Here is a 26486-nt window from a genome sequence, read left to right as displayed (position 1 = left end):
AAAAAATATTCCTACCTGGAGAAATGTGTAATTTAACAGAGAGTCTAACAAATTTCTCCTTTGTCTGCCTCTTTAGTCCAGGATGCATTCCCTTCTCAAAGTCAGAGTATGATTTGAGAAAAGTACGGAATGTCACGATTCCAAAGTTATACGATAGCAAGTAAATTATCTCACATCTCGGGAAAATAATTGTAATGTTGTACATCTTGTTGATGAAATTCATACTAAATGTTGTGTTTTTTTATAGCTATCGCCCAGAATCGCCCAGAATGCACCGCACGGCCCATTGACGTAGCATAGGCAACGTACACAATGTGTGTTAAAAAGATTCCAATGGACTATGTGTGTGTGTGTGTGTGTGTGTGTGTGTGTGTGTGTGTGTGTGTGTGTGTGTGTGTGTGTGTGTGTGTGTGTGTGTGTGTGTGCGTGTGTGTGTGTGTGTGTGTACCAGGTTATCTACTGGATGGTGTGCTTGGGCGAGATAAAAGATCAAGCGAGAGAGAAAGTGAGGTAGGACATAGAGGACTACTGTGGCCATAGGGCATGAGGGACAAATAACAGAGGTCAGACTGCTGGAAAGGTCCTTCCATCTAGGGACAATCGTTGATCTACACATTAACCCCAGCTGACAGCTCACTTCACACTGTTGAGTCTATATTACCTGATAGGCTACAAATCACACTGTATTGGATGATGGTATAATTAACCAATAAGGCAGAGGAGGTGTGGTATACGGTCTGATATACCACGGCTTTCAGCCAATCAGCATTCAGGGCTCAAACCACCCCGTTTATAATCAGTAAATGAGTGTTTTGTCATACCCATGGTATACGGTCTGATATACCACGGATGTCAGCCAATCAGAATCCAGCTGCTCGATCCACCCAGTTTATTGCATTCCCTTATTGCATACCCTCACGTGGATGTTGATTAAGGCAGCCTCTCCCCCCCCCCCCTCTCTGATAAAGAGGGGTTGGGTTATATGTATGAGACATGTTTCAGTTGAATGCCTTCAGTTGTCCGGCTGACAAGGTATCCCCCCCCTCCCCCCCTTCCCCTTTTTTTCCCCTTCCCCCATTCAGACACTCAATAATATATACTCCTGTAAAGGACGACAGGTTGGATTGATAACCCTGTCGAAAAAGATGATTGCTCACAAAGTGGGAAGAGAGAGGGATTCAATAGGTTTAGACATTATCGGGCTCTTTCTTTCTTAAAACATCTATTTTCTCTCGCGTGCAAACACACACACACACACACACACACACACACACACACACACACACGCGCACACACGCACACACACACACACACACACACACACACCCTTGTTCCTGTCACGTTGTAAATGTTTAGATCCCTACAACACCGCCTGTGAAACTCACTGTGATCCCTATAACACCGCCTGTGAAACTCACTGTAATCCCTACAACACCGCCCGTGAAACTCACTGTGATCCCTACAACACTGCCTGTGAAACTCACTGTGATCCCTACAACACCGCCTGTGAAACTCACTGTGATCCCTACAACACCGCCTGTGAAACTCACTGTGATCCCTACAACACCGCCTGTGAAACTCACTGTGATCCCTATAACACCGCCTGTGAAACTCACTGTGATCCCTACAACACCGCCCGTGAAACTCACTGTAATCCCTATAACACCGCCTGTGAAACTCACTGTGATCCCTACAACACCGCCTGTGAAACTCACTGTGATCCCTATAACACCGCCTGTGAAACTCACTGTAATCCCTACAACACAGCCTGTGAAACTCACTGTGATCCCTATAACACCGCCTGTGAAACTCACTGTGATCCCTACAACACAGCCTGTGAAACTCACTGTGATCCCTACAACACCGCCTGTGAAACTCACTGTGATCCCTATAACACCGCCTGTGAAACTCACTGTGATCCCTACAACACCGCCTGTGAAACTCACTGTGATCCCTACAACACCGCCCGTGAAACTCACTGTGATCCCTATAACACCGCCTGTGAAACTCACTGTGATCCCTACAACACCGCCTGTGAAACTCACTGTGATCCCTACAACACAGCCCGTGAAACTCACTGTGATCCCTACAACACAGCCCGTGAAACTCACTGTGATCCCTGCAACACCGCCCGCAATAAAGCCAACAGGCAAATGAATAACGATCACAAATTACTTGGTGTTACCTTCAGATTGTAAACTGTCACGGTCAAAACATGTAGATTTAATGGTTGTAAAGATGAGGAGAGGTCTGTCTGTAATGAAGAGATGGGAAGAGGTCCATAATAAAGAGATGGAGAGAGGTCTGTCTGTAATAAAGAGATAGGGAGAGGTCTGTCTGTAATGAAGAGATGGGGAGAGGTCCATAATAAAGAGATGGAGAGAGGTCTGTCTGTAATAAAGAGATGGGGAGAGGTCTGTCCCTAATAAAGAGATGGGGAGAGGTCTGTCCGTAATATAGAGAAGGGGAGAGGTCTGTCTGTAATAAAGAGATGGGGAGAGGTCTGTCCGTAATATAGAGAAGGGGAGAGGTCTGTCTGTAATAAAGAGATGGGGAGAGGTCTGTCTGTAATAAAGAGATGGGGAGAGGTCTGTCTGTAATATAGAGATGGGGAGAGGTCTGTCTGTAATAAAGAGATGGGGAGAGGTCTGTCCGTAATATAGAGATGGGGAGAGGTCTGTCTGTAATATAGAGATGGGGAGAGGTCTGTCTGTAATAAAGAGAAGGGGAGAGGTCTGTCCGTAATAAAGAGATGGGGAGAGGTCTGTCTGTAATATAGAGAGAGGTCTGTCTGTAATAAAGAGATGGGGAGAGGTCTGTCCCTAATAAAGAGATGGGGAGAGGTCTGTCCGTAATATAGAGAAGGGGAGAGGTCTGTCTGTAATAAAGAGATGGGGAGAGGTCTGTCTGTAATAAAGAGATGGGGAGAGGTCTGTCTGTAATATAGAGATGGGGAGAGGTCTGTCTGTAATAAAGAGATGGGGAGAGGTCTGTCTGTAATAAAGAGATGGGAAGAGGTCTGTCCGTAATATAGAGAAGGGGAGAGGTCTGTCTGTAATATAGAGATGGGGAGAGGTCTGTCTGTAATAAAGAGATGGGGAGAGGTCTGTCTGTAATATAGAGAAGGGGAGAGGTCTGTCTGTAATAAAGAGATGGGGAGAGGTCTGTCTGTAATATAGAGATGGGGAGAGGTCTGTCTGTAATATAGAGATGGGGAGAGGTCTGTCTGTAATAAAGAGATGGGGAGAGGTCTGTCTGTAATAAAGAGATGGGGAGAGGTCTGTCTGTAATAAAGAGATGGGGAGAGGTCTGTCCGTAATATAGAGATGGGGAGAGGTCTGTCTGTAATAAAGAGATGGGGAGAGGTCTGTCTGTAATAAAGAGATGGGGAGAGGTCTGTCTGTAATAAAGAGATGGGGAGAGGTCTGTCTGTAATAAAGAGATGGGGAGAGGTCTGTCCGTAATAAAGAGATGGGGAGAGGTCTGTCTGTAATATAGAGAGAGGTCTGTCTGTAATAAAGAGATGGGGAGAGGTCTGTCTGTAATATAGAGAGAGGTCTGTCTGTAATAAAGAGATGGGGAGAGGTCTGTCCGTAATATAGAGATGGGGAGAGGTCTGTCTGTAATAAAGAGATGGGGAGAGGTCTGTCTGTAATAAAGAGATGGGGAGAGGTCTGTCTGTAATATAGAGATGGGGAGAGGTCTGTCTGTAATAAAGAGATGGGGAGAGGTCTGTCTGTAATAAAGAGATGGGGAGAGGTCTGTCCGTAATAAAGAGATGGGGAGAGGTCTGTCCGTAATAAAGAGATGGGGAGAGGTCTGTCCGTAATAAAGAGATGGGGAGAGGTCTGTTCGTAATAAAGAGAGAGGTCTGTCTGTAATAAAGAGATGGGGAGAGGTCTGTCTGTAATAAAGAGATGGGGAGAGGTCTGTCCATAATAAAGAGATGGGGAGAGGTCTGTCCGTAATAAAGAGATGGGGAGAGGTCTGTCCGTAATAAAGAGAGAGGTCTGTCTGTAATAAAGAGATGGGGAGAGGTCTGTCCATAATAAAGAGATGGGGAGAGGTCTGTCTGTAATAAAGAGATGGGGAGAGGTCTGTCCGTAATAAAGAGATGGGGAGAGGTCTGTCTGTAATAAAGAGATGGGGAGAGGTCTGTCCGTAATAAAGAGATGGGGAGAGGTCTGTCCGTAATAAAGAGAGAGGTCTGTCTGTAATAAAGAGATGGGGAGAGGTCTGTCCGTAATAAAGAGATGGGGAGAGGTCTGTCTGTAATAAAGAGATGGGGAGAGGTCTGTCCGTAATAAAGAGATGGGGAGAGGTCTGTCCGTAATAAAGAGAGAGGTCTGTCCGTAATAAAGAGATGGGGAGAGGTCTGTTCGTAATAAAGAGATGGGGAGAGGTCTGTCCGTAATAAAGAGATGGGGAGAGGTCTGTCTGTAATATAGAGATGGGGAGAGGTCTGTCTGTAATATAGAGAAGGGGAGAGGTCTGTCCGTAATAAAGAGATGGGGAGAGGTCTGTCCGTAATAAAGAGATGGGGAGAGGTCTGTCTGTAATAAAGAGATGGGGAGAGGTCTGTTCGTAATAAAGAGATGGAGAGAGGTCTGTTCGTAATAAAGAGATGGGGAGAGGTCTGTTCGTAATAAAGAGAGAGGTCTGTCCGTAATAAAGAGATGCGCTTTTTGACTCAACATTTTAAAAAGTTCTACAGGCTCTAGTTTTATCTTATCTTGATTATTGTCCAGTTGTGTGGTCAAGTGCTGCAATGAAAGACCTAGTTAAGGTGCAGCTGTCCCAGAACAGAGCGGCACGTCTTGCTCTTCATGGTAATCAGAGGGCTGATATAAATACTGTGCATGCCATTTATAAGAAACAGTATTGTGTCGGAAATTCCAGATAGTTTGCATAGTCAACTTCCAAACAGCACTGACATACACACTTACACCCCACTAGACACCTCACCAGGGGTCTTTTCACAGTCCCCAGGTCCAGAACAGATTCCAGGAAAAGTACAGTATTATACAGAGCCACGGGTCCATTCCATCTTATCTAGTGAACAGCAAACCTGGTTTCAAAAAATAAATATAAAGCGATACCTCATGGCACAATGCCTCTCCCCCACGTGACCTACTTGTTGTGTGTTTGTACTGACATGTAATGTGGAACTGATAGATACACACACACACAATGCCTCTCCCCCACGTGACCTACTTGTTGTGTGTTTGTACTATCATGTAATGTGGAACTGATAGATACACACACACACAATGCCTCTCCCCCACGTGACCTACTTGTTGTGTGTTTGTACTGACATGTAATGTGGAACTGATAGATACACACACACACAATGCCTCTCCCCCACGTGACCTACTTGTTGTGTGTTTGTACTATCATGTAATGTGGAACTGATAGATACACACACACACAATGCCTCTCCCCCACGTGACCTACTTGTTGTGTGTTTGTACTGACATGTAATGTGGAACTGATAGATACACACACACACAATGCCTCTCCCCCACGTGACCTACTTGTTGTGTGTTTGTACTGACATGTAATGTGGAACTGATAGATACACACACACACAATGCCTCTCCCCCACGTGACCTACTTGTTGTGTGTTTGTACTGACATGTAATGTGGACCTGATAGATACACACACACATAATGCCTCTCCCCCACGTGACCTACTTGTTGTGTGTTTGTACTGACATGTACGTGTAACTGATAGATCCACACACACACAATGCCTCTCCCCCACGTGACCTACTTGTTGTGTGTTTGTACTATCATGTAATGTGGACCTGATAGATACACACACACATAATGCCTCTCCCCCACGTGACCTACTTGTTGTGTGTTTGTACTGACATGTACGTGTAACTGATAGATCCACACACACACACACACACACACACACACACACACACACACACACACACACACACACACACACACACACACACACACACACACACACACACACACACACACACACACACACACACACACACACACATAAATGAATGCACACACTACACACACTACATGTTAATGTTTTTAAATGTATGTAAATTGTAAAGTGTTTTGTCTGTAATGTATTTTCATTATGTGCCGGGCCCCAGTAAAACTATTCATTATAAAATGAATTTGCTGTATAGTTCAGTTATTTGGTTATTTCTGTGACCACAGTTGAGGACTATGAGAAGCAAAGATAAATGAATTGGCTATTCAAATTCAAGACTGCTTGATGTTAATGTGACTTGCCTGGTTAAAAAAAGTACATATAAGTCATACCACAAACACACACACACAGACAAACACACACACACACACACACACACACACACACAGGCACAGGCACGCACACACACACACACACACGCACGCACGCACACACACACACACACACACACACACGCACGCACACACACACACACAGGCACGCACACACACAGGCACGCACGCACACACACACACACACACACACACGCACACACACACACACACACACACACAGGCACGCACACACACAGGCACGCACACACACACACACGCACACACACACACACACACACACGCACACACACACACACGCACACACACATACACACAGGCACGCACACACACACACAGGCACGCACACACACACACACTCACACACACACATAGATACGCAAACACACACACACACAGACACACACACACACATAGATACACACACACACACACAAACACACACACACACGTCATCTACCATACTCACACACACACACACGTATGAGAAGTCCTGGTGGTCTAGGTTAGGTGGGGTCCTATTGGACTGGGTGAGTCAGTCCTGACCACAGGGATCATCCCTAGCCTGGTCATAGTCTGAGTCCCAAATGGCACCCTATTCCTGATGTAGTGCACTACTTTTTACCAGGGCTCCGATCAAAAGTAGTGCACTATGTAGGGAATAGGGTGCCATTTGGGACCAAATCGTAGATCTGACCCTGAACTACACAGAACCACTCAGAGTGGGCAGAAACCAATGAGGCCCAAAGCACAGGGACCTGTAAATCTGACTCAGGACCTGTGTTTATAGCTCCAAAACCACACCACACAAGGCTATAGTGGATGGACAGACAGACAAACTGACTTATTAATGTTCGTGGCAAGTGATGTCACCACCACCAAAACTAGACTGAAGTGAACTAGACTGCCTGGGTGTAGTGTGTTGGTTAGGGGACTGATGTGGTTATGGGACTGACGTGGTTAGGGGACTGACGTGGTTAGGGGACTGATGTGGTTAGGGGACTGATGTGGTTAGGGGACTGACGTGGTTAGGGGACTGATGTGGTTAGGGGACTGATGTGGTTAGGGACTGACGTGGTTAGGGGACTGACATGGTTAGGGGACTGATGTGGTTAGGAGACTGACGTGGTTAGGGGACTGACGTGGTTAGGGGACTGATGTGGTTAGGGGACTGACGTGGTTAGGGGACTGATGTGGTTAGGGGACTGACGTGGTTAGGGGACTGACGTGGTTAGGGGACTGACATGGTTCGGTGACTGACGTAGTTAGGGGACTGACGTGGTTAGGTGACTGACGTAGTTAGGGGACTGACGTGGTTACGGGACTGACGTGGTTATGGGACTGACGTAGTTAGGGGACTGACGTTGTTACGGGACTGACGTGGTTACGGGACTGACGTGGTTAGGGGACTGACGTGGTTACGGGACTGACGTGGTTAGGGGACTGACGTGGTTAGGGGACTGACGTGGTTAGGGGACTGACGTGGTTAGGTGACTGACGTGGTTAGGGGACTGACGTGGTTAGGGGACTGACGTGGTTAGGGGACTGACGTTGTTAGGGGACTGACGTATTGACGTGTCACGGAGGTGCGTGATTATTTTTTTTTTATAACCTGCTAGTCTACAAATGAGCAAGACTGGAAATTAGTCGCTGGGATGTTTTGTGCCACATCCTGACTAAGAACTATTTATCTTTAGGGTTAGGGTTATGGAGGACATCTAAGGCGGGGACACCTCATCCCCTTTGATATATCTCTTTAAAGTTTGTATTCAAATGAAACCAAGCGCACCAAGACGAGGATCTGGGAGAGAAGATTAGATAACCTAAACTCAATTAAGATGAAAAGCACCTCCTCAAAGTAGGGATGCAGATGCTGTAAATTCTCCAAGGTGTCCATACCTTGTCGCACTAAAGTGTCCATACCTTGTCGCACTAAAGTGTCCATACCTTGTTGCACTAAAGTATCCATACCTTGTTGCACTAAAGTATCCATACCTTGTCGCAGTAAAGTATCCATACCTTGTCGCACTAAAGTGTCCATACCTTGTCACACTAAAGTGTCCATACCTTGTCGCACTAAAGTGTCCTTGCCTATCACTTTATTCAATATGGGTTTCCATGAAGGGCAAGAGTTCTCATATTTGTTTTCAAACACAACACTAGACAACGAGGAGTTTAAAGTCCAGGTTAGGATAGAGCTATAACATTGCAGAGACGGCATGTGGCGACTAACCCTGAATGTTTAGATTGTATGGATCGTCTAGAAGCTCAGCCATTAGCGACAGACTGATTAGGGTTTAGTGTCGAGTGACCAAGTGGTCTCCTGCACCGATCGAAAGAGAAGATTCATGAATAAGTAAATGCTGTGGTAGCTTTGCCGCTTAATTAGCACACAAAAAAAAAGCAGAGAAAAAAATGCCTACTGCTAAGAGGCCAACCCAAGTCTGGTTTTAAGGGGGTGGGCTATCAACAGCACAAGTCTTCCTCCCACATTGATTGATGGAGAGCTAAAAGTGGCTTCTGGGGGTAATGTTTTCGCATCCCACATCGACCGCCTCACTGTTCACTGACCGTCCCCATCTGGCTGGGAGGGTAATTTGACCACGCTGTGTGTTCCTGCTCGCTTTCATGTCCCTGGCGATTGTTTTCACACTCTTCGCCGATCTGCCTGGGTATTTAAAACCCCATACAACACCTCACGTGCCCTGGACTTAGGCACCCTCTGACACTCTATAACAACAGATAGAGTTAGGGCCCATTGAGGTTCTCTTTGACACCCTATAGCAACAGATAGAGTTAGGGCCCATTGAGGTTCTCTTTGACACCCTATAACAACAGATAGAGTTAGGTCCCATTGAGGTTCTCTTAGACACCCTATAACAACATATAGAGTTAGGGCACATTGAGGTTCTCTTTGACACCCTATAGCAACAGATAGAGTTAGGGCACATTGAGGTTCTCTTTGACACCCTATAGCAACAGATAGAGTTAGGGCCCATTGAGGTTCTCTTTGACACTCTATAGCAACAGATAGAGTTAGGGCCCATTGAGGTTCTCTTTGACACTCTATAGCAACAGATAGTTACAGCCCATTGAGGTCCTCTTTGACACCCTATAACAACGGATAGAGTTAGGGCCCATTGATGTTGCCGAGGGCGACGGGGACAGATTGAAAGAGAACACCACGTCAAACCTGTCATGTAAGTGTCGTTGCTTGAACTCGTCATTTGGCGTTGGCAGGAAACAATGTCACAGAGCGAGGCGGAGGGTGACGACGAGTCTCAACTTGTCACTGAACCGCAGTCTCCTCTTTCCTCTTTCATGGAGAAAGTGAGTCGTCTGACTGTAAGCTCTTATCAACAAGTAGACACAACAAAGAACAAAAGGGCAGTAAATAGCCCCGTCTCCCAGCTGATGATGTCTATATCACGAAAAGGGAACCATGATCCTCAAAATATAACCTGACTCAGGTGTGGGGGGGAGGTGAAGAAGACGAGAGGTGAGAATAAGCGGTAGTACAGTAAATACCCCTGTCTCCCAGCTGATGATGTCAGCGGTAGTACACTAGATACCCCTGTCTCCCAGCTGATGATGTCAGCGGTAGTACAGTAAATACCCCTGTCTCCCAGCTGATGATGTCAGCGGTAGTACAGTAAATACCCCTGTCTCCCAGCTGATGATGTCAGCGGTAGTACAGTAAATACCCCCGTCTCCCAGCTGATGATGTCAGCGGTAGTACACTAGATACCCCTGTCTCCCAGCTGATGATGTCAGCGGTAGTACAGTAAATACCCCCGTCTCCCAGCTGATGATGTCAGCGGTAGTACACTAGATACCCCTGTCTCCCAGCTGATGATGTCAGCGGTAGTACAGTAAATACCCCTGTCTCCCAGCTGATGATGTCAGCGGTAGTACAGTGAAAGAGTGACAGGAAGGTGAAAATAGAGAAAGTAAACAGAAGAGAGAAGGTGATGGTTTGTTTAATAAAAGTCCAACTGTTTGAATGAGGATGGTTAACCTTCCATTCAGACCCAGCTACAAAATCAGGACCCCAAACGGCTGCCTGTGGATAAGCACATCTCCATCCTACCTCCCTCTATCCCTCTCCTTCCCTCTCCCTCCCTCCGTCTCTCCCTCTCGCTCTCTGTGTCTCTCTCCCTGAAATCGTCAGAGATCCTGTCTTGAAAATTGTGTCACAATGTTGCCATTGATCGGCGCTCGGTTGCTTGTCAGATTCATTAAAAACCCTGGCGGATTCCATCCAGCCTGCATTACAGCCCAGACTTTTCATCTGGTAACAGGGTGGTGAGCGACAGAGAGAGAGAGAAAAAGAGAGAAAGAAAGAAAGAAAGAAAGAAAGAAAGAAAAAGAGAGAGAGAGAGAGAGAGAGGGGGGGGGGGGGGGGAGAGAGAGGGAGAGAGAGAGATGGATCTTTGTTCCAGGTTAGAACAGGAGATGCAGAGGATAGATGTGGCAGAGGTCCAAAAGATTAAAATCTCCCCTGTCTGATGCTCACACCTTCCCCAAGCTCACCCACCCTTCTCCCATTAACCCCTCCTTCCTCTCCCCCGTTCTCCCATTACCCCCTCCTTCCTCACCCCCCCTTCCCGACTCATTTTAACCATAGCACCCCCAATCTCACCTGGGTCACTCTGTCCTGCATTGTCAGTTCTCTCAACACCTTTTGAAATGAATTGGCTGTCCAATACTGAACCAAATGGCTTTTTGAAAGCTAGATCCCTCTGTTTCTCTCTATGCCTCCCTGACGCTCTCTCCCTCTCTCTATCTCTCTCCGTTCAGGTTCAGGGGGCTTTAATAACTGATAAGTCTTTGACTGCGGCTCAGCGGAGAACCGGAGCGCAGAGCTGAACCCTGTTATCACACCATCTCTCACCCGGCATGGGTGGCTTTTGCAGTGCAGGGGATTGTGGATAATCGCTGTAGAAAAGGGTCGCCCCTGGGTGAAAACTCTCACTGCCTGGCTGAGATACGTCACCTTGCAGATGTAACTATCGGCTGAGTCCCCATGCCTGTGGGTTATCAGGCTTTGATACAGCACATCTGTGAGCTGGTGTTGTGGTGTGGTCCACAGAAGGTGAAGGGAAGGTCAGTCACCATATGGCTTCATTTTAACAACACGTGTGTGTGTATGCGTGTGTGTATGCGTGTGTGTTTGCGTGTGTGTGTATGCGTGTGTGTGTGTGTGTATGCGTGTGTGTGTGTGTGTGTATGCGTGTGTGTGTGTGTGTGTGTGTGTGTGTGTGTGTGTGTGTGTGTGTGTGTGTGTGTGTGTGTGTGTGTGTGTGTGTGTACGGTGTAGAGGTTTCCTGGGTGTGAGAGGGGCTGTTACTAGCCTGACTGGGCACAGAGGGACGGGGGGTCGACGCTTTTTGTTCAGTCCTTTTATCTTCTAGTCTTGCATGTTCTTTTACAACATTGCCTAATATCAATAGTAGATTGTCATCAAACCACTCTCAGAAATGTCATTCTCTCAAACCCCCTTATGCCAATGACTGAAGACTTGACCAGGAAGATTTACATGTTGAATTCCCAGCGTTATAACAGCTTCCTCTAGATAAACAACCTAAGGAGGAAATATTAAAAGGTCGACTTTGGGTACGATAAAAAAACTATCCAACTCTGCCCCTTTCTCAGTTTTCTAACAGAAATGGGGTGTGCCTTTGGTGGGTCATTCTGGTCATGTTCGCCGTGACCAATGTAGCATAGTTCTTTAGCTAAGCTAGCCAGTAAGTCTTTCTGGTCATGTTCGCCGCGACCAAAGTAGCATAGTTCTCTAGCTAAGCTAGCCAGTAAGTCTTTCTGGTCATTAGCGCCGCGACCACCGTAGCATAGGTCTCTAGCTAAGCTAGCCAGTAAGTCTTTCTGGTCATGTTCGCCGCGACCAACGTAGCATAGTTCTCTAGCTAAGCTAGCCAGTAAGTCTTTCTGGTCATTAGCGCCGCAACCAACGTAGCATAGTTCTTTAGCTAAGCTAGCCAGTAAGTCTTTCTGGTCATGTTCGCCGCGACCAACGTAGCATAGTTCTCTAGCTAAGCTAGCCAGTAAGTCTTTCTGGTCATTAGCGCCGCAACCAATGTAGCATAGTTCTCTAGCTAAGCTAGCCAGTAAGTCTTTCTGGTCATGTTCGCCGCGACCAACGTAGCATAGTTCTCTAGCTAAGCTAGCCAGTAAGTCTTTCTGGTCATGTTCGCCGCGACCAACGTAGCATAGTTCTCTAGCTAAGCTAGCCAGTAAGTCTTTCTGGTCATTAGCTCCGCGACCAACGTAGCATAGTTCTCTAGCTAAGCTAGCCAGTAAGTCTTTCTGGTCATGTGCGCCGCGACCAACGTAGCATAGTTCTCTAGCTAAGCTAGCCAGTATGTGTTGACGTCATCTCACAGGATTCGTTTTTGGAGGGAAGCTGTACAGATCAGAGAAATCTCACTTCTGTAGCCAGATATCTTTTTTTTTTTTAAGGATTAAATTACCTGGTATGATTGGTGTATTGATAAGTTATTCAGTTTAAATGTGTTATTTTTTTTTGCCCAATGTCGACCTTTGACATGTCAATAAATCACAGTGACGAGACATTTTCAAGGCCTGTGAGGGGATGGCTGGGAGTCCGTTAGACCAGCATCTCATTACCCAATCAAATAGAGATGATACATCTCATGATAGAGAGTGGTCTCTCAATAACTCAATGGACAACAGCACTCTGTGTACCACAGAGAATACACTATCTCCATACACACACACACACACATTTAGAGATGAACACACACACACACACATTTAGAGACAAACACACACACACACACACGCACAGAGACAAAGACAAACATGCATACATAGTCAGAGACAAAGACAGCCCCACCCCCACACACAAACACCCACCCACACAGACACACACACACACACACACACACACACAGACACACACACACACACACACAGCCACACACACACAACGTTTGCCTCAAATAAACAATGTACGATAGTCGACATTATAATCAAGTGACCTTTCAGATTGTTCATTTCCATAATCCTAACAGTTCCCACTGCGACCTCCTGAAGGTGTTGTCTGTGGGTGTTGTCTGTGGAAAGCGTTCCTCTAACCTTTGCGGAACGTTTTACGATAGATACGTTCAACACCCTATGCTTTATTAAAAGGTGTGAATGAATGTAGCATGCTAGAGGGGGAGGGGGACAAAACAAAACGATGCAGACTGGCGAGAAAACATTTTGTCTTTTAGTGCCATCCTGTGCAGTAAAACATTCAAGTGTCTTGGTGTTGAGTTGAGGCAGGACTTTACAGCCGATCTGACACCTCTCCATCTGTCGTGGATTCTGTGCAAAACTGCACCGCGTTAAACTCAGAAGACTTGCTCAATTAAAAGGTGCTCCACATAAGGATCTTTCTTTCTTTTTTATTGTAATTTTATTTTTTTTATTTTTTTATTTTACCTTTATTTAACCAGGTAGGCAAGTTGAGAACAATTGCAGAAAGTGTCCATAGTATATCTGCAGTGGTAGTGGAAATTGATGCCCTACACTATTCAGTGCCTGTTTTCTCACATGAAATGAAATTGAGTGGAAGAATTTTTAGCAACCCGGGAAATGACGGGGTCATTTTTCATTAGATAACACAGTCACAAAGTCGGAAACAGCTTTCCCGGTTTGACGACAGATGCAGCTCCGACGGGAGGACACAACAGGCCAATATCACAGCCAATCACAACACTGACGGGTAAGTAATGCCGCGAAACACTATCATTTCACTATTACTGCAGATACATTATAGATTTTTCTGAAATTAAACACGTATCTCCCTCACTAGCTTTAAGCACCAACTGTCAGAGCAGCTCACAGATTACAGCACCTGTACATAGCCCACCTATAATTTAGCCCAAACAACTACCTCTTTCCCCTACTGCATTTATTTTATTTATTTATTTATTTTGCTCCTTTGCACCCCATTATTTTTATTTCTACTTTGCACATTCTTCCACTGCAAATCTACCATTCCAGTGTTTTACTTGCTATATTGTATTTACTTTGACACCATGGCCTTTTTTTTTTGCCTTTACCTCCTTCATCTCACCTCATTTGCTCACATTGTATATATACTTGTTTATACTGTATTAGTGACTGTATGTTTTGTTTATTCCAAGTGTAACTCTGTGTCGTTGTATGTGTCGAACTGCTTTGCTTTATCTTGGCCAGGTCGCAATTGTAAATGAGAACTTGTTCTCAACTGGCCTACCTGGTTAAATAAAGGTGTTCTCAACTAGCCTACCCGGTTAAATAAAGGTGTTCTCAACTAGCCTACCCGGTTAAATAAAGGTGAAATAAATAAAATAAAATAAAATGCACAAATTAAAAAAATATATAATAATAATCTTGTGTGTAGTACAGTAAAAGTCGTTGAGACTTTTAATAAGAGGAAAGAAAGGGGTGTGGTTAATTCTGCACTCGTTCATTCATTGGAAGAGAAAAAGTTGAGTAGGGAGAGGAGAACCTTCCCTTGGGCAGGGTGTGGTGTTTGATGTCTGAATTGCAAGCAGCTGGTATGCTAGGTGTTTTAACTCCAGGAGAAGAAGTGAGCAGATGGGAGTTTTAGTGGCCGTTGAATCCCACTCTATGCAGACACACACAGGCACACTGAACACACACACACACACACACACACACACACACACACACACACACACAGGCACACTGAACACACACACACACACACACACACACACACACACACCATTCACACAAACTCACACACACACACACACACACACACACACACACACACACACATACACACATACACACACACACCATTCACACAAACTCACACATCTAGTCCCTTTTAATCAAAGTGGACGTTCACACCTCGCACACTAGCTACGACTTCAGCTGGTGCCTCAAACCCCCACAAACCTCTTATCATCACACTCTGTTTTCTCTTCATGGCAGTCGTTTAGAAAAGTAGCAAAAGGTGTCGCAGGTCTAAAAAGTATTTTAACAACTTTTTTACGAAGTGCCCGTAGATAACGTCTAAGTTCAACCTCCAACGTCTACTCCAACAGGTTTCTATTATCTTAGAGGTTTTTTTTTCCTTCTTTCTCAGACATTTTTAACAAGACTTTGTGAAAGCTGAGACCAGGTGATGGCCTTTTTTTTCTCTCTTCGGGCACTCCATTTGGAATGGCCTACGCTCCCGACAGATGTGACTGTGTTTTAAAACACAGTCAAGCAACTCCCTGTAGTAGCGTGATGGTTGTGGAATGCCCGTAAAGTGTATTTGTCATCTCCCCCGAGCACACAAGAACTACATGTGAACAGCCCACCAGGCCTAATGTGAACAGCCCACCAGGCCTACATGTGAACAGCCCACCAGGCCTACATGTGAACAGCCCACCAGGCCTACATATGAACAGCCCACCAGGCCTACATGTGAAAAGCCCACCAAGCCTACATGTGAACAGCCCACCAGGCCTACATGTGAACAGCCCACCAAGCCTACATGTGAACAGCCCACCAAGCCTACATGTGAACAGCCCACCAAGCCTACATGTGAACAGCCCACCAGGCCTACATGTGAACAGCCCACCAAGCCTACATGTGAACAGCCCACCAAGCCTACATGTGAACAGCCCACCATGCCTACATGTGAACAGCCCACCAGACTTAGATGTGAACAGCCCACCAGGCCTAGATGTGAACAGCCCACCAGGCCTAGATATGAACAGCCCAACAGGCCTACATATGAACAGCCCAACAGGCCTACATATGAACAGCCCACCAGGCCTAGATATGAACAGCCCACCAGGCCTAGATATGAACAGCCCAACAGGCCTACATATGAACAGCCCAACAGGCCTACATATGAACAGCCCACCAGGCCTAGATATGAACAGCCCACCAGGCCTAGATATGAACAGCCCACCAGGCCTACATATGAACAGCCCAACAGGCCTACATATGAACAGCCCAACAGGCCTACATATGAACAGCCCACCAGGCCTACATATGAACAGCCCACCAGACCTACATATGAACAGCACACCAGGCCTACATGTGAACAGCACACCAGGCCTACATGTGAACAGCCCACCAGGCCTAGATATGAACAGCACACCAGGCCTAGATATGAACAGCACACCAGGCCTACATGTGAACAGCCCACCAGAACTACATGTGAACAGCACACCATGTGCCCAGAATCGCTAGCTGGAAGTGAGTGATAGTCAAGCACACTTCAGCGCTGTTAGCTTGTCTGTTTGTGTCATTGCATGAGTGGCTGTGTTTTCCCCCGTACAATAAACACTCATCACCGCCTAGTTTTCTTCCTTGTCGTTATTCCATTTTTAGTCGGCCAATCTGAACTCAGAGCACGGTCCTAAAGGTTTTGATTGTGTTTAGTCGGCCAATCTGAACTCAGAGCACGGCCCTAAAGGGTTTGATTGTATTTAGTCGGCCAATCTGAACTCAGAGCACGGCCCTAAAGGGTTTGATTGTGTTTAGTCGGCCAATCTGAACTCAGAGCACGGCCCTAAAGGGTTTGATTGTGTTTAGTCGGCCATTGTTACCGATAAACAAGACTTGGTTTGGTTAAGTGGCAGCGACCGCCTGGTTTTGAGAGAAAGTTCAAAGGGCATTGTGGGTGGAAGAAAACCCACGGCCTAAAAGGGCCGTGTTCAGAAGGCAAACGTTGTGGAACAACGTAGATAGAAACGCCACAGAAACAGCAGACGGGATTCCTTATTCTACATGTCAGACGGGCACGAATAGACATCATATATTTCCATCTAAACATTTCACAACGTTGTTCCCTGCTGAACACGCGGTGTGAGCTGTGACACAGGGTCATTTCAGATGCGCTTTATGAGCGTCCATGTTGGAAGGGGCCTATGAAATGTTTACTTTGATGGCAGTTAAAGGTGAAATGTGAAAAATTTGCATTTACCGGTAGCTAAAATTCTAATGCTGTTTGAAGCTGGTGTACAAAACCAAAGGTAACGGGAAGAATAGAAATACCACGCATAGAATAGATCTACCGCTACTTAGACTGACTTTCAATGAGAGTGACAGATCTATACCTCACATTTCTATGTGAAGTTGGTCGGGTTGCCCCAAAAAGTTAGATATTTAAAGCCTTAATATTATGTCAAGCATTTCATCAGAATTTTGAAACCCATTCATATGGTTCCAGTTAGACGGAAATATAATAAATATAATAAATAAATAAAACATTTATAAATAATGACAACTGACTAAGGGACAAGTGGTAAAACACCATACACATTTTTGGATTAAAATGTTTTATCGCCAAATTAAAAATAAAAAAACAGAGAAGGAACATTCTGACTTTGACAGTGGCTAAGAGGAGGTGATACTACCCTAATGCCGTCATGCGACTTTGTTTGGGTGGCTTGAGCCATCTCTGTCGGCCACGGCGGTTGGCACGGTGATATAAAACACAGCTCTGTCGCCGTGCCACCGCCACCCATCTCGCTCTCCCCAGACGGAGTGCAAGTCCCAAAGTCTCTCTTTCTTTCTTTAAAAACCCTCTCTTTTCTGTCTCCCTCATCTCCGTCGTTCCGCTAGACTGGCTGTAGACAGCACCAGTGGGGGTTTGGCAGTGTGCAGGCCCAGACATATTTGCTCCTCTCGGGAGAGGGAGCGGGTGTCAAAGACCTGCTTCGACAAGACCCTCCATCAGCTGCCAGGAGGACACACACACACAGAGAGAGACAGAGAAAGAGAGAGAGATACAGAGAGAGAGAGAGAGAGACAGAGAGAGACAGAGACAGAGAGAGAGAGACAGAGAGAGACAGAGAGAGAGAGAGAGAGAGAGAGAGAGAGAGAGAGAGAGAGAGAGAGAGAGAGAGAGAGAGAGAGAGAGAGAAAGAAAGAGAGACAGAGAGAGACAGAGAGACAGAGAGAGAGAGAGAGACAGAGAGAGAGAGAGAGAGAGAGAGAGAGACAGAGAGCGAGCGATAATAGATCGATAGATAGACAGACAGACAGACAGACAGACAGACAGACAGATAGATAAATAGATAGATAGGCGGCAGGGTAGCCTAGTGGTTAGAGCGTTGTACTAGTAACCGGAAGGTTGCAAGTTCAAACCCCCGAGCTGACAAGGTACAAATCTGTCATTCTGCCCCTGAACAGGCAGTTAACCCACTGTTCCTAGGCTGTCATTGAAAATAAGAATTTGTTCTTAACTGAATTGCCTGGTTAAATAAAGGTACAAAAATATATAAAAAATAGATAGATAGGAAGGTCCACACTTCCAACACACTCATCCACCAGCAAGCCATTCACTTCACAGCATAAGCAATCCATCCAGAATATTATATCCTGATATCATCCAGAATATTATATCCTGATATCATCCAGAATATCACCTATTATTTATTCTATGACATATGACATGCTTTGGTCCCTAGATATATGAACAAATGACATAGAAGTTCATGGTGTAAAGCTTTGGTCCCTAGATATATGAACAAATGACATAGAAGTTCATTGTGTAAAGCTTTGGTCCCTATATATATATATGAACAAATGACAAGGAAGTTCATTGTGTAAAGCTTTGGTCCCTAGAGATATGAACAAATGACATAGAAGTTCATGGTGTAAAGCTTTAGTCCCTAGATATATGAACAAATGACTGTGTGCTACAAGAGACACGCCGTCAACATTCACGTGACGGCTCCTGAGTGTCCTATATCATCTATCAGCCTGTCAGCTCTCTCTCTCTCTGCACAGCCACAGCCCCCCACTAACCCCCCCCCCCCATCTGAGCTCAGCCTGTCAGCTCTCTCTCTATCTCTCTCTCTCTGCACAGCCACAGCCCCACACCAACCCCCCCATCTGAGTCCAGCCTGCCAGCTCTCTCTCTCTCTCTGCACAGCCACAGCCCCCCCCCCCCTATCTGACCTCAGCATGTCAGCTCTCTCTCTCTCTCTGCACAGCCAAATACCCCCACCAACCAACCCCTCATCTGAGCTCAGCCTGTCAGCTCTCTCTCTCTCTCTGCACAGCCACAGCCACAGCCCCCTACCAACCACCCCCCACCATCTGAGCTCAGCCTGTCAGCTCTCTCTCTCTCTGCACAGCCACAGGCCCCCGCCAACCAACCCCCCATCTGGGCTCAGCCTGTCAACTCTCTCTCTCTCTCTCTCTGCACAGCCACAGCCCCCTACCAACCACCCCCCACCATCTGAGCTCAGCCTGTCAACTCTCTCTCTCTCTCTCTCTCTGCACAGCCACAGCCCCCTACCAACCACCCCCCACCATCTGAGCTCAGCCTGTCAACTCTCTCTCTCCCTCTCTCTGCACAGCCACAGCCCCCTACCAACCACCCCCCACCATCTGAGCTCAGCCTGTCAACTCTCTCTCTCTCTCTCTCTGCACAACCCCCCCCAACCCAACCCACCCACCCCCAGTAGCATAACATTGTAATTTAACATTAATCATGATCATCATCATCCTTATAACCATTATGAGTGTTGTGAGAGATCCAATGACTGTAAAATTCACAAAGTGTTAATTAAATTGTTACCCTAATTATATTGCATATGAACTTAACAAAAAGTTTCCAATATTACTCACAGACAAAAGGTTTCACACGGGGAAAAAAATGATGTCAATATAATTAGTCTAATGCAATGATGTGAATGATACTCGAACAATATTGAGTACAGTATTTGTAATAATGGCCAAACTATCTATGTGAAAAACAACATGAAATTGGATGATAAAATACAACTATAATTCACGTAATGCAACAACAACAACAACAACAACAACAACAACAAAACAGACCACAACCGTATAGCCTGGTACTAAACGTTTAACAATTCAGGAAAAAAACACCTTCATAAATAAACCAGGCTATGCTTCATCATTCCAAATCAATCTAAAGGATGACCCTCCCCCCCATAACCCCTTCCCCAATACATGTGTAAATATTGGACTATAAACTGTGCCTTCCCGTATTATACTTGTGCTAAACATGCTTTATTCTATTCTACTGTAATTTACTTCAATGTTTGTACTTTTGTTTTTTGATTATTTCGTATCTTTGTTGCATTTCTCGAGAAGGAACCTGCAAGCACTTCGTTTCGACGATGCTCATACTATGCGTATCCCTACGACTAATAAAAACCTAAAACTGAAATGAATTTTAAAAATCATTTGGCCCATGTAATTCAATAAGTCAAAGATCATAAAAATGTATACGCTTTTGGCTCATCACTTGTCATGCTCAGTGTCTCGCGGAGTGGCCTACGTGGCAGTCAGATAGGCCCACTCAATCCCTCTGTCCCCGCACACCATTTGATTCAAAGAGACGATTCATACTTTGCCTTACGAATTGGTTAATTGCTGCACTTCAATGTTTCAATAAAGACCTGCCCTCTAGTAGATTCTTAGGCCAGGGACTTCAACTGGCCCCAAGTCGCAGCCATTTGGTTCACCACAGACTATATGGGAAGCCAGGTTCCACTACAGACGATAGAAAGCCAATCTCCTGTATTGATTCTCGGGTTAAAGGCCTACGCAGCACGTTTTTTTCTTGATCAATCAAGCCACATAGATTGCAACACTGTCTGTAAAGGAGAGTTTAAATAAATGACTTTCAATAGTTCTACAAATCAATGGGGATTTTCTTAGGCTATGGCCTACGACACTTTCTTCAAATTATTAAAGCACAGTAAGAAATATTGATAAAAAAAAAAAAAGATTGTGATATGACTACAAGCAGTAAGTATAATTAGTCTATAATAATAGTTTATAATACTGATATTATGTTAGTATTATAATTCTTACAATAATATTGATTATGCCTACAAACTGGACGAATTCAGTCAAAACATATCCAAGCATGCAATTAAATCGTAACACACTTTTCTTTTTTTTTTGCCACGTAATTGTCATTTTGGTTTTAACAGTGTTTCGTTTAGTCCTGTGGAGTAAATCTTTAACAAATAAGAAAGACTCAAAACACTTTCCAAAAACAATGACCAGGGTAACAGGAATCCCATTCTGTCGTATTCAGCACCAGCACCGTCTCTCTTCGTCATAAAAACTGAAAGTGCTGGTTACGGATTATTGTGTAACCTTTTACAAATGCAGGTCCACGCCTCTCTCCGCCCTTCAATGTCCCCCTCGACGTAAAGAGGGTCTGGTTGTTACCATTGTTAACCTTAGGACTAATCAGTCTTTTTTGTTGTCCGTTTAATAATGGCCATTATTATCCTTAACGACGTTTGTTGATCATTTGCCTTTGAATGCATATGCAAAATGGATAGATAGCCTACTCCGAGGTGGCCGCTCTGCAAGTGGTCTGTCCGGTGGCACTCCTTACAGGATCACTAAAAAGCTAACACAACTCCTGGTTCATTCAAAGAGAATAGGTCTATAGTATTCTAAAAAAAATAATGGGTATAGCTTTCCTTATTTAACCCAGAACAAGTGTACCAAACAAAATGGCCCCCACTGCTTTTCAATGGGTTAAGCGATAATAATGGTGACGAAGAGCCTTTCAGTCAAGGTGAAGAGAGAGAGTTTTTTTACACCTGGCTGAGAGAGAAAATTGAAATAGAATGTAATGGATTTGAATTGAAATTGAGAGAAAGAGCGAGAGATTCACCAACTGTAAAATAAGAAAAATGTTATTGCTATCCGGGATTCTTGGGACGTCCCTATTCTAACCTCTACCCTTACCTTAACCCTAACCTCATCCATAAGCACCCATTCCCCTGAAACTCCGTACAACATGAAGGATGGGAACTATAAGTGAAATACGTGTCAAAGTGGGAAAACGCGGTTCCAGCTTGCCTCGTGATCTCCGTTATGTGTGCTTTGCACTCCGCTAACAGAAAAACAAATCTGCTTTAGCCTCTAACATGAGCATCATTTAAAATGGGGAAGATGAACTAATCCCCCCGTGCACTGGAATGTTATCGGGACAATTTAGGTCTCCAACAGAGCTACGAGACAAACCGATAGCCACAGAGCTTCATCGAAACAACTCTGGTTGTTGGTCACTTTTATCTGTAGAGCCATGTACACCATATTACTTGTGAGGATCTTACAGCCAACCGTATTACATACAAATTGGTCAATAGCACTAGAAAATGATTTGTTTTGACAGCTTTAAAGTACTGAATAGTCTACACTGAAAAATAATTTGCATAGATTCATCCACGGGCCTTTGCCTTTGTTTCTGAATAAATAAACGTGAACCTTCTTCATCAATTACTTTTTGACTGTTGAGTTTGAAAAACTGACTATATAAAAGGAAAAACATGGTTCATTTTTTGCTAAACAAAATTAATCTTAAATTACAATGTTACGCTATGACTTGTAGGCCTAGTTCGTGCGCCCCCCCCCAAAAAAATAGGCCACATAATGGGCCTATGTGGGTATCTAATGGTTTAGTTAATCTGGGATATGTTTCATTAATAATTGAACATATTCGATGTAATCGTGAACATGAATGCACAACCTACTAAAAAAAACATGGCCTGCAAAAAAACTAAAGGTATTTTCTTTTCAATGGTCTATAGAAAAACTATTTCCCCAAGACCCAACTCATGCCAGCGTACTTTTTTTAACATGTCCCTTGTTGGTAGTGGCTGTAAACTGGGCAAATTATGGGCATTCTCTCGTTTATAGTTTCTGGTCAGACCAGACGGACCATGTGGTCATGTATTGTTCTCCGGGCGGCCGCTTGCCTCTCCCGAAATCACCATTAACTAGCAGAAGTCTCCGAGAAGTCTCAGGCGCATGTCATAAATCACCCGACCATATTAAAAGCTTAGTATACGGCCTGCACCAGGTCAGCGAAGGGAAATTTATGGCATCACTTATGGTGGAAATAGATTGTTCTAACGAAATATATCAACTTAAGCCAAAAGCTGCACCCAGAATTTCGGTGCGGCTATAGGCCTACGCACCACTCAAAATGAGTGTCTCCCAGAAGGCCTATCTTGAAATAAACCATGTATCGTTGTTATAGCAAGCCTTATACATATATATTTTATATAATTTATTTACCATTTAACAAGTCAGTTAAGAACTTCTTATTTTACAATGACGGCCTACCTGGCCAAACCCGAGAACGACGCTGAGCTAATTGTGCGCTGGCCTATGGGGCTCCCAATCACAACTGGATGTGACAAAGCATGGAATCGAACCAGGGTCTGTAGTGACGCCTACTAGCAGTGCCTTAGACAGCTGCGCCACACATATAGCCCAGGTGAATGTGTCGATTTCGTGCACATTATACTTCATAAGCTACCGCTTGTATTTGAAATGAGTTGGCCTATATAGTATACCTTATCAAGACTGAGGACACACACGAAACAACAAGGCTTGTTAGATAAGCCCTAGTTTATATTATGTTTATACCTGTGCTATGGCCTACTTCACTTTACCACAACTATAGCCTACTTAAAAGCCCCGCTATGAAAACAACAGAACAACCGATTTAAAAAACATAGCCTTGCTATTTTATAATTACGCACAACTAATATAATGTTATTTTAGGATCGGAAGTCGGGTGATGAGTCGTTCGTTATCAAATGACCCCAATAGTCATTCAACTGCATGCTATTCGGTTTCTCTCACAAGTTCAAAGAGAAACGCTTATCAGCGTAAATTCAAAGGAGTTGAAAATGTATTGAGAGGTCCTGAAAAGAGACAAGAAAGCTGTGGGAGAGCGCCATTTCCTGAAACAGTGGCACCCTGCCCTACTTTTCTAGTGGCAACAGTAACACTAGCCAGCCGGGTAGCCAAGTCTTGCCTTGCTAAAACGGCGATACAAGCTGTAGCACCATTCAAACCGATTTCAACCCAAGTTCCAATGCCAAATGTTGCCAGTAAATAAGTTATTCGATAGTATTGTTTTGACAATGAGCTGCCTGAACATAAGGATCACTTGATTAATTATTCATTTAATAAACCCGACCATTCTGTCAAGCAACGCACCTCTTAATACAACACTGACGGCGTTGGAGAGAGAGTAAGCATCACTCTCCCCTGTCGTAGACCTTTCCCCACTCTACACAAATCATTCATAAAATAGCCCACTGTTAGATAATACAACAATTTTCGTTTCATATATTAGCATAATACACTAGTTGTTTACAAAATCACTGTGACGTATAGGCCGTATTGCAATTGCCTTCGTTAATATGTATAGCTATTTTAGTGAATTGTGTATTTTCTTTCCTGTCATAAAACCCACTAGGCACACGCGGGTTGAATCCGCGTTTTTTTTTCCACGCCATGTCAATGAAATGACTTTAAACTAACTTGGAATAGGCGTTTGATTGACGTCTGTACCCAGTGAGTAGGCCCACAGGAAAGAAAAAAAAAATACAACATTCACTAAAATGCAATACATATTAAGGAACGCGATCGCAATAGGACCTATATTCCACAGTGGCTTTGTAGACAACCAGTGCATTGTGCTATTATTGTACATGGTTAACGTACTTTTCTTAATATTGATCATTATCCAGTAGCACATGAAGCAAAAAAGGGTACACGTTGCTGTAACGGTTTGACAATAAATAAATAAAAACTGCTTAGAAAGTAGTTGATCCACTATTTTAGGCAATAAAGAACCATTCCACGATACGAGAAGCTGACTCAGTAGCCTACGGTCTGGGGCATACCCGGGGAGCTGCAGCCTACAGAGATCCGGCTCCCCGTTGGCATACAGTAGTGTTGCGCTAATTTCCGTAAGGCGATAATGAAAAGCCAATCATCAAGAAGAATGAATGATCTTACAGAGAAGAATACACATCCATCATTGAAAGGCTAGAACTGGTGTGCATTACAAATGTGTATTGAAAATCGGCAGCGGCAAGGTAATTGGGGTTGTTTGGGGTTGCCTGCATGCCGTTGCGCAAAGCTATCCGTCGAGTTCGTGCAAATCAAAATGGTCTCTTATTTCCTGATAAAATAAAATGTTCTCGATTTAAAGGCTAAAATAAAAACAACAGAGATACATCTCGATGAGGGATCAACCTGCGTAACTCGGCTCACGGCTACTACCAATGCGTACTGTTTGTTGGCCATTGACGGACCTCACGAAAGCTTCGGCGTAGTTAAAACCCAGCGCAATCAGGGTCTTAACGCAAATCCTCCCCCCAAAATAGCAGTTCATAATAAACCCCCTTAAAATATGAATGTGTCTGTCTTACCTTCAACAGCTGAGGCCATGTGCAACCAGAGGCTGCATAAAACCAGCAAGTAATCCATTGTCATAAAGCGGTCAGCTCGGACATAAAAATAACCCCAGGGGAGAGAGGGAGAGACGGGTGAATACAATCCGAGGTGTTCCGGCACCCAGTCCAACCGCGTCAAGCACCCAGTCCAACGGCGTCAAGCACCCAAACCCAGAGTTACCTCCATAAAACCAACGAGGGAAATAGGAATATGAGCAAGGTACGAGAAGATTTGTGTCCTCTCCTTACTCAATGATTTCGAGTGGGTTTTATGCCAGAGAAACGAGATTCCGTAGTTGTCCAACCCGTAGACGCATTTGGCAAACGACCAAAGAGAAGTTGCCCTGCTCCCAACAACGGTTCGGTAAATATCCCCGTTAATATTTCATATAATCGACACCGAGGGAAGTAAATGTCCGTCTCACAGGGTCTGTCGGGAAAAAATCCCAAGTCTTTTCTGTAGTCAATACGTTTGATATCTTCACACTTCTTGTATCAAATACCATAATGTAGCATAGTCCAACTATGCATTTTCACAATTACGTACATACATGATCAAGTCTTATTCCCGATACAATCCGCTTGGTTTATCTATTGTAGTAAGTCCCTGAGCGAATTATCGGCGTGGTTACGGAAAGTTTATGCTCCGCTCTGTGTGTGCATTGGAATGAAGAAACGGTGTGCAAGAACAAGGGAGAATAGTGAAAGAGAGAGCGAGAGAGAGAGACGGGGGGCGTAGTAGGAGGGGTTATGTGTAAAGCAGCTCTCATACGGTCACACCCCCACAACTAGCTCTGAAAACCGCTGCTCCGGGGCCACTGCTTTTCTCTGGAATCACACATTAGGCATGGACACGGCGGTTTTAGCGGGGACAGAGCGCCCCCCTGCGGGACACTCATATTTCAGTGGTCGAGTTAAAGCAAAACGACGGAG

The 26486-nt window shown here is 44.8% G+C and overlaps 1 protein-coding gene across 12 annotated transcripts in view; it reads right to left on the bottom strand.

The window, feature by feature from the left end:
* The window catches only part of LOC110526525 (ephrin type-B receptor 3), a 103523-nt gene extending 77267 nt beyond the window's left edge, over positions 1 to 26256 (bottom strand). For 6 of the 12 annotated variants that reach the window (XM_036984547.1, XM_036984615.1, XM_036984485.1 and 3 more), the window contains exon 1: positions 25530 to 26255. In XM_036984547.1, the coding sequence (XP_036840442.1) occupies positions 25530 to 25593 (64 nt within the window). In that variant the 5' untranslated portion in view covers positions 25594 to 26255. Of the gene's footprint in view, positions 1 to 25529 lie in introns of all 12 variants that reach the window. The other 6 variants (XM_036984367.1, XM_036984422.1, XM_036984452.1 and 3 more) reach the window with 2 other exon arrangements.
* Between the last annotated feature and the right edge of the window lie 230 nt (positions 26257 to 26486).

This window comes from Oncorhynchus mykiss, chromosome 1 (assembly GCF_013265735.2).
Source record: "Oncorhynchus mykiss isolate Arlee chromosome 1, USDA_OmykA_1.1, whole genome shotgun sequence".
Taxonomy (NCBI): domain Eukaryota; kingdom Metazoa; phylum Chordata; class Actinopteri; order Salmoniformes; family Salmonidae; genus Oncorhynchus; species Oncorhynchus mykiss.
This window is presented reverse-complemented; position numbering and strand designations above follow the sequence as displayed.